The sequence below is a fragment of the Plectrocnemia conspersa genome, unplaced genomic scaffold (genome assembly GCF_051122295.1).
Source record: "Plectrocnemia conspersa isolate PC_06_02 unplaced genomic scaffold, ASM5112229v1 ptg000004l, whole genome shotgun sequence".
Taxonomy (NCBI): Eukaryota; Metazoa; Arthropoda; class Insecta; order Trichoptera; family Polycentropodidae; genus Plectrocnemia; species Plectrocnemia conspersa.
This window is the reverse complement of record NW_028277168.1, coordinates 11,933,543-11,951,863: the sequence shown is the minus strand read 5'-3', so window position 1 is coordinate 11,951,863 and position 18,321 is coordinate 11,933,543. Positions and strand designations below refer to the sequence as shown.

Below are 18,321 nucleotides of genomic sequence, written 5' to 3'. Positions count from 1 at the left end.
AGCTGCCCGACGTCACGTACGCCACAGCATCGACATGCGCCATGCACTCGTGCAATGTTGCTCCCTAATCAATAAACGCTACATTGTACTTTTGCCAGAAACTACACAATACACATAACGCAGAAACTTATTTTTGACAATACACATACAATACACATAATAGAGAAGATCTCAAAAATATAAAATGAGACAAAAAAAGAAATAGTTATTTACGAGTACTAAGTATTAAAATATTTAGTATTTTCTAAAAAATAAACTATACCAAATTAAAGTTTTCTATAAACTAGTTATTGAAAATGAGTTCTATATTTAATGTAAATTATTGCAACTATGTGTTTTTAAATTATTTCAGGTACGTAATATTAAATTAGAGAAGTAAAAGACATTGTTCAGTATATTAAAAAAGTTTATTAATTAAAAAGATACATATGTTTGTATACATACATGAATAGATAACAGTACTAGACAATACATAAAAAAATCAGTTCAACTTTTACTTATACAATATATTCGAGATTCAGGAATGAGATTTAATACTGTAAATTAATTTTACGCTGTGTTGTTATCCTTTGGTTTTTCTTTGATCGTGTTGTGCACAGGCCCAGTAGCAATTATAGGAACGATCCTCTCCCCATTTTTGATGGCTTCTTGATGAATCGGAGCCGTGATGCATAGAATACCGTCCGACGATAGAGAAGAGCTCACGTCTTCGGGCATGTGTCCTTTCGGAAGTTGATATTTGCGTATGAAATGGCGAGAAATGTGTCCATGCTCGTCTTGCTTTTCTTCGTGCTTGCCTTCGACGACGATCTGATCTCCCACAGTCTTCACGACGATCTCATCGGGAGCGAACTGCTGGACATCCAGGCACACTTGAAACTTGTCTTTGTCGCTGGTTATCTTGGAACCGCTTCCGAGATGAGCAGTGGCTCTAGCTGTGCTCCAGGGTCTGTAGTAGTGGCTCGGAGACATCGTCAACGGTTCGAAGATATCTTCCATGTGCATCCCATGACCAAAGTGCTGGTTGATCAGATGGTTAGGTAGATGTGGTGATTGGCGACAATAGAAATGCGGTATCAGAGACATCGTCGTCTACGCAGATCGTCGAGTATTCGATGCGAGAAATCAAGCTTCCGTCTCGAAAGCCACGAGTATTATGGCCGCAGTACTAACGGTCCGCCCTTATATACCGGCGTTCCATCAATAACTTTTCCGGGCGGCTATGGATTCTGCGCGAAAGTTTAATCTTTTTCTATGCGCTAAATAAGTATTATCATCAGGTCATACTTGTCAATATTATTATTGCAAATATGTTAACACGTGAAGTATCTGTAAATAAAATCTGCAGAAAATAACAATACACGTTTATATATTTATTATATAAAAAATCACAATTATTATTTCTAAGCAAAATCTTCTAGAAGCAAATATTGTATTTCGTCACATAAATATATGCGTTCTTGTATTTAGTTTGGATATTCATCTTTATTAATTAATTTGGTATTAAAATAAATGGATCTTAGTCAATCTGTCAGTAATAGTTAATTGTTATAATTTGTCTGTAACTTTATATAGACTCTCAATAGTAACTTTTAACAAACGGTAAGTGATGCTTTGATTGCGAAATATATTCGACCGTTTATTATCTATTCGTGATTAGAATATTTGTTTAATTATTTATCCATATTTAAATTTTTATTGTACAAAAATATATAACGAGTCCGCCACAATATAATAAGAAATACACTTTTTAATTGTCGAAATTCCAGAAATTACTCATATTTACGAGATACTATTAAGCAGCTGTGGACTTTCTCAATGTCCGTATTTTAAATAAAAAAATTGCAATACCCGTCAATTTTATTTTAAATATTGAATTTTATTAAATTCAGTCAACACAGATTTTTGATACAAAAAATGATATTAATGTTTATTTTTATATCAAAAATATTTTTGTGAATACATCAATCTTTAAGGAATTAAAGTGGTTCATAATTTTTTTATTCAGAGAATATAAATTAGTTCATTTTGGGTTTAGTTAATTGAAAATGAGCTATTTTCAGTGGATTAACACAACTTTCTGATATAAAAATTATATTATTGTGATGTTTATTTTTTATCATAAGCAATATCTATAATATTTAATCGTTAGTACTTTTGTTAAGAGATAGCAATACTTTATAGAACATAATTCTAAAATTAAAGCCAGAAAAGATGTGTTAGTACAAAAGCAATTTTATTTAATTTCAGTCAGCTTTGAACAAAACTTTTTGCTATAAAAATTATATTAAAAGAACTGAAAACTGTAGTCAATTTTTGTTCAAACAAATAGAAAATCAGGATATTTTTGTTAAGAAGAAGTACTAACAATACTTTATAATCTAATGCATAATCATCATATTTAAATTCAAAAAGATTTTTTTGCTCTAATTTTAAAAATCAACTAATATACTGACCTCAAAAATGTTGTACTCCTTCCAACCAAAAATGTCCGAGAAGACATTTTTTAGCTTCCGCAACATCCCTAAATTAACAAAAAATTCTTAAATGATCAGATTTAAAAAAATATATTTTTTTGAAATCTGGACTTTAAAAAAAAATATAACTTTTATTTAAAAAAAATATAAAAGTGCCTATTTTTTTAACTTTAATGGAATAACTATTTTAAGTATTAAAAATGACAGCAATTAGTTATTTTTGGCCTTAGATAAATATAAAAGTTGAAGACGTGTATATTGTATATAGTATATGCACATATTTAAAATATATGTAACAAGTCGCTCAGTGGTTTCGCCCCTCTCACCTTCCAGAACGTTCCAGAGCTGGCAACAGAGCACTGGTGTTCATCGGCGGAAATACACCTTTCGATTCCACAATAAATATCCAAATAAATATTATTATTTAGTAAAAAATCACGTATAAAGAAATAAAACAAATTTAATAATAATTGACGCTATGCATTTTTATTGAGAGAAGCATACATTTTTTTATAAAAAAATAATTTTAAATTAACACAAACACAGGAACAAACATACCACCGATTATTTTAAATTATTATTACTACTCCATATGTTCTTCTTCTTTTGGCTTGATGTTCTTATGGGCAGGACCAGTAGATACTATAGGTACGACTCTTTCTCCTTGCTCGACAGGCACTGCTTTTGGAACCGTGATGCTCAAAACGCCGTCGGATGAGAGCGTAGAGACGACATCTTCAGATCGATGACCTTCAGGTAGGACGTACTTCCTGACGAAATGTCTAGAGATGTATCCGTGCTCGTCTTGCTTTTCTTCGTGCTTGCCTTCTACGACGACTTGATTGCCCACAGTTTTGACTGAGATCTCGTCAGGAGCGAACTGCTGGACATCCAGGCACACTTGGTACTTGTTACTGTCCATTACAATTTTTGAGCCGGTGTCGTGGAGGGAGGTGCTCCTGGCCAAGGAGCGCCAGGGTCTATAGTAGTGGCGCGACAGTGCGGGTACGGATGCCATGGAGGCCATGGAGTTCATCAGGTCTTCCATGTCCAAGCCATGACCGAAGTGCTGGTCCACGAGACGGGAATTGTCCGGTAAAAAGTACGGGAAGATAGACATTGCGACGAGCGAGCGCACTTGCCGGTAGCCAAAATGTATCTGACGAACTAGACTCCGCGAGTGAATTATTTATAGAGACGCGGAATGTTCTCGAGCTCTTTATTTTATTATTCGAATAATAAATAAGACAAAAGCATTTCGAGAATTTACCTGTGGATTCATAATTTTGTTTACAATCAATGTATGCATGTGTGGGACGTTGAATGCGTCACTTAGCAGTGGTGTAGCGTTAAATTAAATATTTCCGGAGCGTTAATTTTGACATAATTCCCCTCCCGCTCATTATGCATGTATATATGTATTATTTTCAAAAAAACGAAAATTGAAAATGTGGCAATATTTTAAATAAATTTATTTTATGATAAATAAAATATTATATTGTGGGGGGAAGGGGTCTATTTATTCATTATGGCACAAACTAGACGGCACTCATCAAAATTAGTAAAAATATATTTTATGTATGATGGCGAATAAGTAGATTATCATATAAACATTAAAACAACAGAAGGAAATTTGTATAAGTTAATGTTTAATATGTTTCAACACCAGTAAAGAACAACTACAATATAAATGTCAACAACCAGCTAGTAAAAATAAATGAATGAACCATTAAGCATACCCATATTTAAGTTTAAATTTATTAGTAAAATTTACAAAATAAATCAATGCAAAATAATTATATCTCAAAGTTTTGTTTTAATAAAAAAAAAATAGTAAAATATCGGTATAAATAATATAAGAATTTGACTGAAAATAATTTAAGGTATAATATATTGTATTTTAAGAGAAATTAAATATATATATATATACTATCGGGATTCAGAGAAAAGCATTCCACTGAAACTGCATTACAAGTAGTGATAAATGATTGGCTGTTGGCTAAGGATACAAACAAAATCATTGGAGCAGTTTTCTTGGATTTCAAGAGAGCCTTCGAAACAATAGACAGAAAAATAAGGTTAAAGAAATTGGAGAGTATAGGTATAAGTGATATAGTTTTAAGATGGTTTAATAATTACTTACATAAAAGAAAACAAAAAGTTAAAATAAATTATGTATATTCTGAAGAGAAATTAGTGTCTTATGGAGTACCACAAGGGTCTAAATTGGGACCATTGTTATTTGTTTTGTATATTAATGATATAGTTAATAACGTGAAAAAATGTAAAATTCATCTATTTGCGGATGACACATTAATGTATTGCATGGGTGATAACATTAAAGAAATTGTAAATAATTTAAATAATGAATTAAGTATATTAAAAATATGGTTAAAGAATAATGTACTTAAATTAAATGAGAATAAAACTAAATGTATGTTTATTAATTATAAAAATGTGTTAGATAATAGTACCAAAATAGTAATAAATAACTCTAGTATAGAAATAGTGGATAATATAAAATATTTAGGAGTAATTGTTGATACAAAATTAAATTTTAAAGAACATTGTAATTACATATTAAAAAAAATTAGTAGAAAAATAGGTTTATTATCTAGATAAAGAAATATATTAAGTATAAATACAAAAAAAATAATTTACAATAGTTTAATATTGCCCCATTTTAATTATTGTGCAACAATATTAAATATGTTAAACAAATTAGATAAACAAATGTTGCAAAAATTACAAAATAGGGCAATGAGAGTAATCTTAAATAAAAATAGATTAACTAGTTGTAAAAGTATGATTGATAGATTAGATTGGTTGAATGTTCAAGAAATATTGAGTATGAATGTTTTAATATTTATATATAAGTTAGAAAATAATATGTTACCAGAATATTTTAATAAGTATTTAATAAGAAATAGAGATGTACATCAATATAATACTAGAAATAAAGAAAATTTAAAGATAGATAAGTATAAGAAAACGAGTACGGCTAGGGGAGTTATGTACGGAGGTTTTGATTTATATAATAGTGTTCCAAGAATAATCCGAAAAAGCAAAAATATAACGGGTTTCATAAATGGAATTAAAAAACACCTTCGTACATATAGAAATAAATTATAATATTAAGTCTTATTAGTGTATATTTTTATTTTCTATTGTATATTTTTTATATATGTTTATATACTTAAAGTTGTTTGATGTAAAGATTAGCTATTAAGCTAAATAAATTAATAAATAAATATGTAGTATATAATATCAAGAAATATTTTTGCAAATGCCTTTTTACAAAAATTAATATTATCGCCAAAAAATATTAAAAGTTATAGATAATACAATAAAGAAAATTATTTTTTCCGCTCCATGCAGTAAATGGGTAAAATAACTTAATTAAAACTCCGGGAATTTGGTTTTCAGTTTCAAAACGATCCAAGCGAAGATTTATTTCAAAATATTTTTAGCTCATGATTATAGCCAGGTCATAAAGATTATCTTTGGTCATGTGAGTTCGTGTTTTACGATAAATATTGAACTGTCAGTGTATCTTAAAGTATTTGTATTGTTTTTCACATCGATATTTTTAAATGACATTAGAAAAGCTAGGAACTCCTAACTATTCAATAATATTAGCTTACTATATATTTTATTTAAATTCAATAAATAATTAAATATATTATTTTTAATGTTGCAATATTTCTGAAATTAAGTTAATTATGTATATAAGCTAGGGCACTGGCCTTTGTCGTCATTACATTTCTAACACTTGCGCTAAAGAACCCAACAATTCCAAAATCATGGCTCTCTTGCCTCACATCTTCAACAATACGACTCAAATAGTGGATCAAGATTTCGGAATGGGAATAGGCGTGGACGATCTCGTCTCCGCCTTCGCCTGTACTCCGATGCTGTCCAGGAACTACTACACGCCCTACCTTTCCAGGCTTAAACATCGCCAGTGTGGCGAGGTCGGCTCTAAGATCACAGTGGACAAGGAAAAGTTTCAAGTATGCCTGGATGTTCGGCAGTTCTCCCCGGATGAGATCGTCGTGAAGACTGTAGATGAACATATCATGGTTGAAGCCAAGCACGAAGAAAAGGAAGATGCACATGGATTCATTACGAGGCACTTCATTCGCAGATATATTCTACCCGCAGATCATATCCCTGAAGACGTGGTATCTTCGCTGTCTTCGGATGGACTGCTCACCATCACAGCTCCCAAGAAAAAAATTATAGCTAAATCTAACGAAAGAATCGTGCCCATCGTCAGCACTGGTCCAGTTCAGAAAGTAGTTAAAGAGCAGCCTAAAAGAGCCGATAAGAAGTCTAAATAGTTTGTAATAGTTCTATTGTACTTTTAAATATTTATTCAGCATGTATTTTACTTGATTTCTAATTAAAAAAATTTAAATTGTACATTTTCTTTGATTTATTATAGTTTACAATTAAGTATATACATAGAAATTGTCACAATTTTTTTAAACATAATTAATAACACATTTGATTTACCACTCAATAATAACGACAGATAAAAATCTGTGTTATAAAAAAGAAGTAAGTATTTTAATCAACTTGTTATTCAACGTTTAAAATAAGAAAAGAATAATATGGCAAAATCTTAATGATGTCACATTTTAGATGACGTTTTACTTGTACGTGTTAATGATACATATACATATTTCCCAAATATTTCAATCTACAATCACGAAACATGTGTAAAACGAATTTGACATGTCGAATATAAGTATTGTATATATGTAATATATATCATATTTACTGATTCTTTTACCAGAATTCACATGGCGATGGATGCTAAACATGCGATATAAAAATATATACCATAAAATAAAAAAATATGCTTAATACTGTTTTATCATTTCACACATAATATTAAGTAATGATACAAATTATCAGATATTGTTGCTGTAATATTTAGGTATGTCTGAATATTTGAACTACAATAATTATAATTTTTATTAAAGTAGTTTATAATTATGGGCTCCCATTACATTGTTAATAAATTCGATAGTGATTTAAGTGTTCATATAAGGTACAATTATTAAGATAATTTATAAAACATTATTATAATATATAAAATATTTTGTAAATTATATTATAATAAGCGAAAAATATTGTTACCTATTAAATTAGTATAACATAATGGTAAAAAAAATATTACATAATGTATAATAAACTATAAAGCAATGAAATGTAATTCAAACACTGAATTTATCGTAAAAACATTTTCAATTATTGATTATTCTTAGATATCACTAAAACATAAATTGCAATGAACTAGAATAAGATCTGTTAAAATAGTCAGTTTCAGACATAACGGTGTTTTAGAGGCATACCTGAAAATAATTAAAGGACATCGAGCCAACGATTAATTTTCTTTCCAGCTTATTCAATATATTGTGAACGACACAAATAATAAATTAATGTAACCGCTTATAAAAAATTCGAGCGTTTGCAAACAGACAGAAAAGCCGATCCCTGAGCAAGTAATGAAAAGCCAACAAATTCTACTGTTATCATATAGACGAAACAGACGCAATGCTTCTGCCAACAGCTAGAAAGTTATTATAATATATACAGTTTTTATAATAAAAAACAGAGATTCAATTTTTACCCCATATCACCAATTATTTGGGATAGAGTCGTTGATCTCCTTCCATTTCCCATGTTTATAAGCCAAGATAATGCAAAATTTGTTCTACTTAAAATACGCGAAACTTAGACCGAGAGCTCACTATTAGTGAATCTCTAGCAAATCGACACATAAAACGCCATCGAAGCAGCCGCTTCCACTTTGATCGTAAGATCTGATCCTGCCAAGCAAACACCTTAAATCAACAAGGGCTTAACTCTATATTCGAGAAAATTTTATACGATGCAGAGTCGCAATATAGCATAAAATTATATTAGTGCATAAATTTGTATGGCTGGAATTTAAACTGCTGTAACCTAAAAATAAATTGGGTATACCAAGCATTAGTATCACAAAAAGTAAAATTTAAAATTTAATTTGCTTTACAATGAAAAATTGTTTCGGCTTAATCAACCAAGTATGTCGTTAGGGGGGGGGGAGGGGCAGGTGGGTGAATTTGCCCCACCCTTGAATTTGGTCAAAAAATGCATGTCATTTAATGAAATCATAATATTAAAAAAATGATCAGTGACTGGCCAACTTTTGCCCCCTTCCTTGATAAAGCTGAAATGATCCCGCAAAGAAAATCTAAATAAAAGTCTCGAATCTATCCCGAAAATATTTTTTTAAATATGTCACTTCAGTGAAATCATATCAGAATCTTAGTAGATATATATTTTTACCAGTGAAAATATAATTTATCTGGCAGATGCTAGTAAAATTATATGAATTCAACTTTTTTATATGTATAATATAATATTTTATATACATTTACATATATACCTATTTTATTTAATTACATTCGATGAATAAATGTTACGGTGAACGTCTGCTTAATAGTGAAGTTATATTTTCACTAGTAGATATATATTTCTACTAGCGAAAATACAATTTAACTGATAGGCGCTAGTGAAACCAAAAATAACCTACATGAATTAACCAAGCCCAACTTGCCCTAATGAAAGTTTTAGTTTCCATATATAGAAAAAATTAAAAAAATTGCGTTTCGTAGTCAAGAAACCTTGAATTGGAAAATATCTGAAAATATATACACATTACTAATTTCAATTAAAATGCAATTCGAGAAGCATGTTGTATGTTCTAAAGCTTAAGGGTGCCTATAATAATCAACCACCATATAATCATAAATATAATAATGTGATATCTCAAGAGTTTTGGTAGCGAGGCCAAATATGTTTTTTACAAAATTTTAATTCATAAAAAATATGTATATTCACTAATTTTTTAAAAATAAAATGACATATATTGTAAGTACACTAAAATTACACACAACTCATCCAAAAATCCTCGGCATTATCTACAATGATATCCCATTTATGAACAAAATTAAAATTTGGGAATAGCAAACTATGAGTAAAATAACTCAAAAATTAAATTATATATTTTTATATAAATTTTAATTTTGAAATTCTGGAACTTAACCTTTCCGACTTGTAATATAATAGTAAGTCGGCTGCGGGACATAAAAGTTTAACCACTTCTGTATTATTATATTGTTAAATTGCTTTATTGATAAATTTTAATAAGGTATAGAGGTGTGATATCAAAAGGTTAAGAACTCTTAAAATAAAACACAGTGATAACTTATTGTTAATATCGTTTATTAATTATTCTAATAACTTATAATTATAAAACATACACATAATACAATTAAGAATGTTTATTTTTGTCATTTGCTTAGTTTATTTTGGTTGCTCTTCAAATGTTTCATTAGTCTTCCCCTGGATTATGGTTGGAGTCATCTCAACAGGAACAACTCGATCTCCAGACAGTGGCGTCGATTTCGGCACTCTGATGCTGAGCATGCCATCTACAGATAGCGAAGAAGTCACATCTTCAGGTAGATATCCATCCGGAAGATTATACCTCCGAACGAAACTTCTGGATATTACTCCGCCTTCGACTTTTCTTTCCTCGTGCTTTGTCTCCACGATCACGTCTCTCCCGATAGTTTTCACTGTAATGTCTTCCGGAGAAAATTCTCTAATGTCCATTTTCACTTGATAAACGTCCTTCTTGGGTTCGGCTTCTGGTTGAGAAGCAGGCTTGCGACATTTGTGAGTATGGCGAAATTTGTTTTGAACTTTGCCTTCACAAGGTCTAGCACAATGGAACTCTTTTTTAGGGAATTCCCACTCTGACACTATGAACATGACCATTTTTTCGATATTTAATTCAAGTATCAGTTAGTGCAATGTCTGCTTTGACTGATAGCTAGAGCGAATCTGCTTGACTGAATGGGTTTAGCAGTCGCTTTTATACATATTAAACAAACTTACTAGAACGTTCGCGCCGGGCCATTCTAGATTTTTTCCAAACGTTCGTAGATTCACCCATCACGCAACATTATTGCGTGATGGGTGAATCATTTATATAATACATATATTCGTTGATTATTATATTTATATTTTAAATATAAATAAAAAACATATATTTTAGAATAAAATATAGTTTCCAAGTATTCATTATTTTCTACTATTCGAATATCGGATGTTAAACAATAAAATATTCGATAATTCGAATATATTCGAAAAGTTACAAAGAATCATAAAAATACAATTTGAATACAGCAGAACCCCGAATAACACGACCCCGAATAGCACGATCGACCGAATTACTATAGTTTTATAATATATATCTTTTTTCCATTGTGAAAATATCGAGTCTATTGCGCTCATTTGTACATTGTATTTTAATGACAGGAAAAACTTTTCTGTGCTTGCATTATGTGCCGGAAATGCTAATAAAAAGTTTAAAAAATACTTAAAAAATTATCCACTTTGTTTATAGATTCAGGGGGTCATTTTCATTTATTTATATTCCTAAATTCGGCCGTTTTTTATACTTCTGCATAATGTGGTGGTTTTCCCAATAGCATCCAAATAAAAACTTAATATGTGTTTAAAGGTTCACTCCAGTTCTTCAAATATGCCAAGCAAGTTTTATAGCACTCTGTAACTTCATCAGAAAACAGTTTCTTTTGCTTTTCCAAAATACTACTATCCTGAATTATTTTTCAATATTTATTGAAATAAAATTTTCTCAAATATATTATGAATATAGTTTTTTACCGATAATTATTTGAATACGAAACATTTAACTGTCCCGACAACCTTAATCTAAACAGTGAGATAAAATGTCCAGTAAATACGGACATCTCGTCATCCATATAAGAGCATGCTCTCCTCTCTCTCTCGCACCCGTTACTTTATGTGTGTGCGAGCGAAAATGAGGATATTTCACCACACCGCCTGATTGCAAAAATTGTATGACTATTTTCTAGTCCCCCAACTACACGCACCCAAATAGCACGCCCCTAATTTACCGTGCTATTGCGAGGTCTACATTATTTTTATGTCAATAAATAGTCAAGAATATTTATTTTAATTAAAAAAATAGAGCATTAATTGATTTAAATTTTATAATACTGAAAAATACATTATTGACTAATTTGTTGTAATTTTTTTGTTGACAAACTAAGCCAACTCATCTCTCGGGGGAAAATAAGCGGAAGAAAAAGTATAGACAGATGTCACATCTCGCATATTGCTCCATGGTTTGCCTGCACTTCGATATTACACTACGATTTAAAAATATGATTGCTCTCCTTGCCGTTATTACAACTGACTTTTAATGTAAGAATATTAGTCAAAGTATATTCAAACCAAATTATAGTCAATAGGAGGGCACAAAAACAATTCTCACCACTCCTCAAAAGTGAAAAATTCACGTCAAAAGTAATAGAAGCAGAACCTGAAAGACCTGGGTTCAAATTCTAAAAGAACCTCTGTTTAACTTTATAAGCATATCTGACTATCTATCAAATTAAATCTTACTGTTTTATATAAATTCTATTTTATTCATAAGAAATAAAAATATTATTTTATTTTACTACTTATTTAAATACTCATACATATATACTCAGTCTTATTAGCAAAGATGTGATCAAATTTATTTATATATCTATATTAACTCAAACTTAAAATTTTGGTATTAAAATAAAAAATAACCAAGTATTTTCATTCACTAAATCTAATTTTATATTTAAACTTATATAAATACAATTTATTTTTATTAAATAATTAAAAAGAAAATAAATTTTCTCAAAGTTTCTAGAAACGTTGGGAAAATTCGATCGACGCGCAGGGTACTATCATATATATAAGCACCGAACCATCTCAACGCTCAGAATAATTGAAGCGTTCAAAGCGACAACATCAAAGCTCTCTAAGCAAAGATGTCTCTGATTCCGCACTTTTTCCACGGTCCATCCCAGATGTTCGGATTGGACATGGACGATCTTATCGAATCCTGGCCGATGGCCCCGATTATCTCGGGCCATTATAGCAGACCCTGGCGATCGGTGGCTCGAGAATCTCGTCTCGACTCTGGTTCTAAAATCATTGCCGATAAGGACAAATATCAAGTGTGCCTGGATGTTCAGCAGTTCGCTCCAGAGGAGATCACAGTAAAAACCATCAATGATCAGATCGTAGTGGAAGGAAAACACGAAGAAAAACAAGACGACCATGGGTACATCTCTCGTCACTTTGTGCGCAAATATCAACTTCCCGAAGGGCATCGTACTGAAGATGTTATCTCTTCGTTATCGTCGGATGGAGTGCTCAGCATCACTGCTCCTCGTCACAAAGAAATTCAAGAGGGAGAACGAGTTGTGCCAATAACTGCCACGGGTCCTGTCAACAAGACCATCAAAGAAAAGCCAAAGGAGGATCAATGATTATTTTATTAACCATATAAAAAAATGTTGTTCCTCGTCGCTTATTTAAGGCGATAATGAACGTATTCCTATAATTTTATTTTAATTTAAGTTTTGTATTGAATAAAAATGATAATAAAGATTTTTTTAATTGAACTGGATATTTTAATGGTTGTGAGAGAGATTTCTTTTATTTTCCACTTATATTGAAATACATTTATTAAAATATGAATATATAAAATACAAATACACACACATTTTCATACGTCCTTATAAATATTATATATAATATATACAACTGATTAAATTAAAAGACTCAGGCTAATAAAAAATATATTAACCAAACATTAAAAAAGATAAATCGTTTTGGGCGTTATTTCAAGTCACAAGGGAAACATTGCTTCAAAATATTAAAATAAGTCTACCATACATTCAAGTACTTTTAAAAATACTTTATACACTGATCATTTATTATGTAGTCTACGAGTACTAATAAAAATCAATAGGAAGACTGATTACAAAAACCTTTCATTCCATTTATTTCTTCACTTTCATTAATTTATACATTGTCGGGAAAAATATTTTTAATAACACAAAAGCTAAATCTTTCTTTTTTGAACAATAAATATAGACAACATCTTTTTTGCCTAAATATTTTATGCCAGAGGCCAGAGCACCACTCAGTAATTTATTCCAATATTACTATTTTTTTGTCAAATACGAGTATCCGAAAAAACTTTATGAGAAAGGAGTGCCTAGAAATAACCCATAAATCTGTTTGTTTAAAATGCGACATTTTTTTAGCTAAGATTTATGTGATTTATTTTTATATTATTAAGCAATATTATTGTACCTAATATAACAAAAATAAATCTTTAAAATGTATGTGCTAAGATTGAAAATATAAATTCTTCGCAAAATTTGTACTATAATTTTAACATTTAAAAAAAATCTATATTCGTTTTCAAGAAATAAATGTGAGACAATTTCATATATTAATTTAAACAGAAAGATTATACATACTATACAACACACAGCAACATAATCTGAATGAGTATTTTCAGCAGCAGGAATAATTAAAATGGAACATTGTACTTTTAAAAGTTTGAAACATTTAATGCTTTATTATTTTTCTAATTAAAATAAATAGTCTCGACTTTTAACTTAAAAATATGTATGTATAAACCATATTCATTTTTCAGTCTATATTTTTATGATTCTTCATAACTTGGAATACTTTATTGTTTACTATTCGATACTTGAATGGTCGAAAATAAATTTTCTTTTAAAATTATATTTTTAAGTATAAATATATAATTAATTTAAAAAAAATATATTTATAATCAAATAATATATGATATAGTATAATATAAATGATTCATGCATCACCCAATAATGTTGCATCAGCTATAAACTTTGAACGTTCGGGAAAAATCTAGAACGGCCCGGCGAGCTTCTAGTCCGAGCGCGAACGTTCTAGTATGTTTGTTTAATATGTATAAAGCAGGGCTTCCCAACAATTTTGATTTATTTATTCTTAAAATGCACATGTTTTGACAAATGAAACATTAACCCATATCTAAGCCGAATTTTGACCAATAAGAGAACGCAAAAATGATCCCTTCTCAGAAGTCAAAAATTCACGTCAAAAGCAATAAAATCGTGGTGGCGCCGTTTTTATTGCAATTGTCGTCGGCACGATTTTATTGCTTTTGACGTGAATTTTTGACTTCTGAGAAGGGATAATTGTTTTTTGCGTTCTCTTATTGGTCAAAATTGGGCTAAGATATGGGTTAATGTTTCATTTGTCAAAACATGTACATTTTAAGAATAAATCAAAGATCGACTTGTTGGGAAGCCCTGCTTTATACATATTAAACAAACATACTAGAACGTTCGCGCTCGGACTAGAAGCTCGCCGGGCCGTTCTAGATTTTTTCCGAACGTTCAAAGTTTTTAGCTGATGCAACATTATTGGGTGATGCGTGAATCATTTATATTATACTATATCATATATTCTTTGATTATAAATATATTTTTTTTAAATTAATTATATATTTATACTTAAAAATATAATTTAAAAAAAAAAATTATTTTCGACCATTCAAATATCGATAAAAACGGCGCCACCACGATTTTATTGCTTTTGACGTGAATTTTTGACTTCTGAGAAGTGATAATTGTTTTGCGCCCTCCTATTGACCAAAATTCAATTCAAATATACTTTGACCAATACTATTATATCAGAAGTGCCTTGAATATATTTTGATAAACATTATATCTATGAAGCAATATGCTAGATGCAAAGTACATACATATGTACTTCTTCTGCTTATTTTCCCCTGAGAGATGAGTTGGCTTAATTTGTATTTTGGACTTGACCTTATTAAGTTTTAGAAATTTCATTAGGTTTGTTTTGGGTCTGAACAGCAAATAAACGTTTCTTAACTGTAAACTAATTTTATAGACATTTTAGAACAGCATAAAATTTCACTAGCGCCTATCGGTTATATTTTTACTAATATAAATAAAATTATATTTTCGCTTATAAAAATATATATCTGCTAGTGAAAATGTATTTGTACTTCACCAGTGAAAATATAACTTCACTGAAACATTTATACATCACATATAAATAAATAATGATAAGTGTGTATGTAAATGTATATATTATTACATATGGAAAACTTGAAATCATATAATTTTACAAGCTTAACACTTGCAGATAAATTATATTTTCACTAGTAAAAGTATATATTTACCGGTGAAAATGTATTCCGATATGATTTCACTGAAGCGATATATTTTAACAAATATTTTCGGAATAGATGTGAGGCTTTTTTACGTATAACCCAAAAATTTCAGCTTTTACCGGGAGGGGGCAAAAGTTCGTGTTTGTTAATATTTTGATTTCATTATGATTCATTCATTAAGATTCATAGTATTTCATTAAATGACATGCATTTTTCTGGCCAAATCAAATACTTCCTAAAAGACGTCCTTACATGCATACAGGCGCAAAAATGCACGAGTCAGTCCTGGTTATAAAGTGATTCCTTCTATGACGCCACTGGTTGTTTTCTAGATTGATTTTTAAAATGACTTTATTATTTGAGGCATTATATATTTATTATTTAATGCATTAGATCTTCATTATTCAAGGTAGAGATAAATTTATTATTGTATGTCCAAAACTACAATAATGTGAATACCGGTATTGACCGGTATTTTCTTTCGGTAATATTGGTATTATTGCAATCCCTAAGCACAAGGCAAGATATAAATTAAATTTTGCAATCTTTCAATATTAATGTTTTGCGGACGAATTTTGTTAAAATCAAAGATAGGCGAATTGTTTTTACTAAACTTTGGGGATCTTGTCGATGGTGCTGGAGCTCCTGCAGGAGCTGATGCTGATGATACTCCTGGATAGTTGGGCGTTCTCGACGGCTGGTTTGGATCTGACGTGGTGATGTCCTTGTGAGAAAAAAACCTTAAGACCATTTTTAATTTTCAACTTTTAGCTTTAAAAGCATTTTTAATTTTTATTAAAATGCTTTAAAAGCATTTTTAATTTTCAATTTTTTTTTATAATTTTATCAATTTACACATTTTTCTAAGTCCACTATTTTTCATTTTGTATTGTATTGTGTATCAGAATATATTTTTGTTCTCTATTTTCTTGCACATAGGCGCAAAAAAATCCATTAGCTGACCCTGTTTATAAAGTGCTTCTTTGCATGACGCCACTGGTTGTAATCTCGATTGAAAAAATTTCATTATCGTATGTCCAAAACTACATAATTAAATTAAAATAATTTTCCAAAACTATTGCATCATTTTTTTAGTGTTTTTAGACGGCATGAAATTATATTATACACAATATTTATATGTAATATTATATTTATACCTAACAAATGTAATATTTTTACTATATCAACTTTGATTATACGCTATCTTAGAAAATAATGCTTAAATACGTTCATATTACTGATTCAATGAATGTAGAAATCTGTAGGTGTTTCGCGTAGTTTCGAGAACCGTTCGGAAAGTACTATCTACGCGGCCACTGTATATAAGCCCCGAACGCGATCAGAGCAGTCAGAATACTTCAAGCGTTCACAGCGACAAGTTCAAAGAGTTCAAAGCGAATATTCATCAACCGACCATGTCTCTGATTCCTCTATTCTTACAACGACCATCTTGTCAACTCAACGGAATGGACTTTGACGATATTTTGGAGCAGTGGCCTGTTGCCCCGATTTTTTCGAGCAACTATCGCAGACCCTGGCGTTCGATGCTCCCAACAGCTTCTCATCCAGAGTTTGGTTCTAAGATCATCGCCGATAAGGAGAAGTATCAAATGTGCCTGGGAGTCCAACAGTTCGCCCCCGAGGAGATTACAGTGAAGACGATCGGTGATCAGATCGTAGTGGAAGGAAAGCACGAAGAAAAGCAGGACGAGCATGGATACATTTCTCGCTGCTTTGTGCGGAAATATCGACTACCAGAAGGCCATCGTCCTGAAGATGTAATTTCTTCGCTGTCGTCGGACGGAATTCTCAGCATCACTGCTCCGCGACACAAAGAAATTCAAGAAGGGGAACGAGTTGTGCCAATAACTGCCACGGGTCCTGTCAACAAGATCTTCAAAGAAAAACCAAAGGAAGTTCAGTGATTATTTTATTTACAATCTAAACCGTGTAATTCCTCATTGCTTATATATAGTGATATGAGCGTATTCCTATAATTTAAGTTTTGTATCGACTGAAGTTTTTTTATGTTAAATAACTATTTTGTTGACATATGCCTAATGTTTGTATTATTATCTTATTATAAATCTTAATAAATACAATAAAATTTTCTTTTAATGACTATTTATATTGAATTTCTTTAAAATACAAATGTGTACAAATGTGTTAATCATATACCAGCATTCCCTGTGGGAATTTTGTAGGAAATAAAAATGGATAATATGGATAATATTTGAACCATTTCTATTAAAACTAAGTCAATTGCATCATTTGGCATTAAAGAAAGCAGATAATGTGAAAAGTAACTAATTACTCATTTGAAAGTTGAGAACTTTGCCTTGCAAATAGATTAATCTACTTTGGTTATATATATTACTTCTAATGATCTATGTTAGATTTTCGATAGCAATAAACTCTGTTAAGAAATGCTGATTGCCAGCATTCTTATTTAAAAATAAATTTGCTTGTGCAACCGATGGCATCATAAGATTCCCTATGGAGCTCGACGGTTTACCGTTACATTCTAATTAGAATCCACTACTATTTGCCTCTCAGCCATACACCTTGAGGGTGTTACCCTGCGCTTCTAAATAAATATTTACCATTTTATTTTTATTATATAATAATGCTGTTTTCTTATAATAAACATAAATATTTTATTGCTTTTGGAAACAAAAATAGTAGGAATAC

The 18,321-nt window shown here is 30.4% G+C and overlaps 1 protein-coding gene and 5 pseudogenes across 5 annotated transcripts; 3 read left to right on the top strand and 3 right to left on the bottom strand.

Annotated features, from left to right (window-relative positions):
* Window positions 1-388: 388 nt before the first annotated feature.
* LOC148235935 (protein lethal(2)essential for life pseudogene) lies at window positions 389-1,177 on the bottom strand (annotated as a pseudogene). The gene has a single exon (XR_015809330.1). The product of XR_015809330.1 is annotated as a protein lethal(2)essential for life pseudogene (transcript).
* A 1,764-nt stretch (window positions 1,178-2,941) lies between these two features.
* Window positions 2,942-3,671, bottom strand: LOC148235934 (protein lethal(2)essential for life pseudogene; annotated as a pseudogene). Its single transcript, XR_015809344.1, has one exon. The product of XR_015809344.1 is annotated as a protein lethal(2)essential for life pseudogene (transcript).
* A 2,562-nt stretch (window positions 3,672-6,233) lies between these two features.
* On the top strand, window positions 6,234-6,820 carry LOC148235933 (protein lethal(2)essential for life pseudogene; annotated as a pseudogene).
* Window positions 6,821-9,762: 2,942 nt separating this feature from the next.
* LOC148235932 (heat shock protein 26-like) lies at window positions 9,763-10,464 on the bottom strand. The gene has a single exon (XM_088184520.1). It carries the CDS (start codon window positions 10,314-10,316, stop codon window positions 9,840-9,842), a length of 477 nt encoding a protein of 158 aa, XP_088040646.1. The 5' UTR covers window positions 10,317-10,464; the 3' UTR covers window positions 9,763-9,839.
* Window positions 10,465-12,346: 1,882 nt separating this feature from the next.
* Window positions 12,347-13,033, top strand: LOC148235931 (protein lethal(2)essential for life pseudogene; annotated as a pseudogene). Its single transcript, XR_015809347.1, has one exon. The product of XR_015809347.1 is annotated as a protein lethal(2)essential for life pseudogene (transcript).
* A 3,952-nt stretch (window positions 13,034-16,985) lies between these two features.
* On the top strand, window positions 16,986-17,752 carry LOC148235930 (protein lethal(2)essential for life pseudogene; annotated as a pseudogene). The gene has a single exon (XR_015809353.1). The product of XR_015809353.1 is annotated as a protein lethal(2)essential for life pseudogene (transcript).
* Window positions 17,753-18,321: the final 569 nt, after the last annotated feature.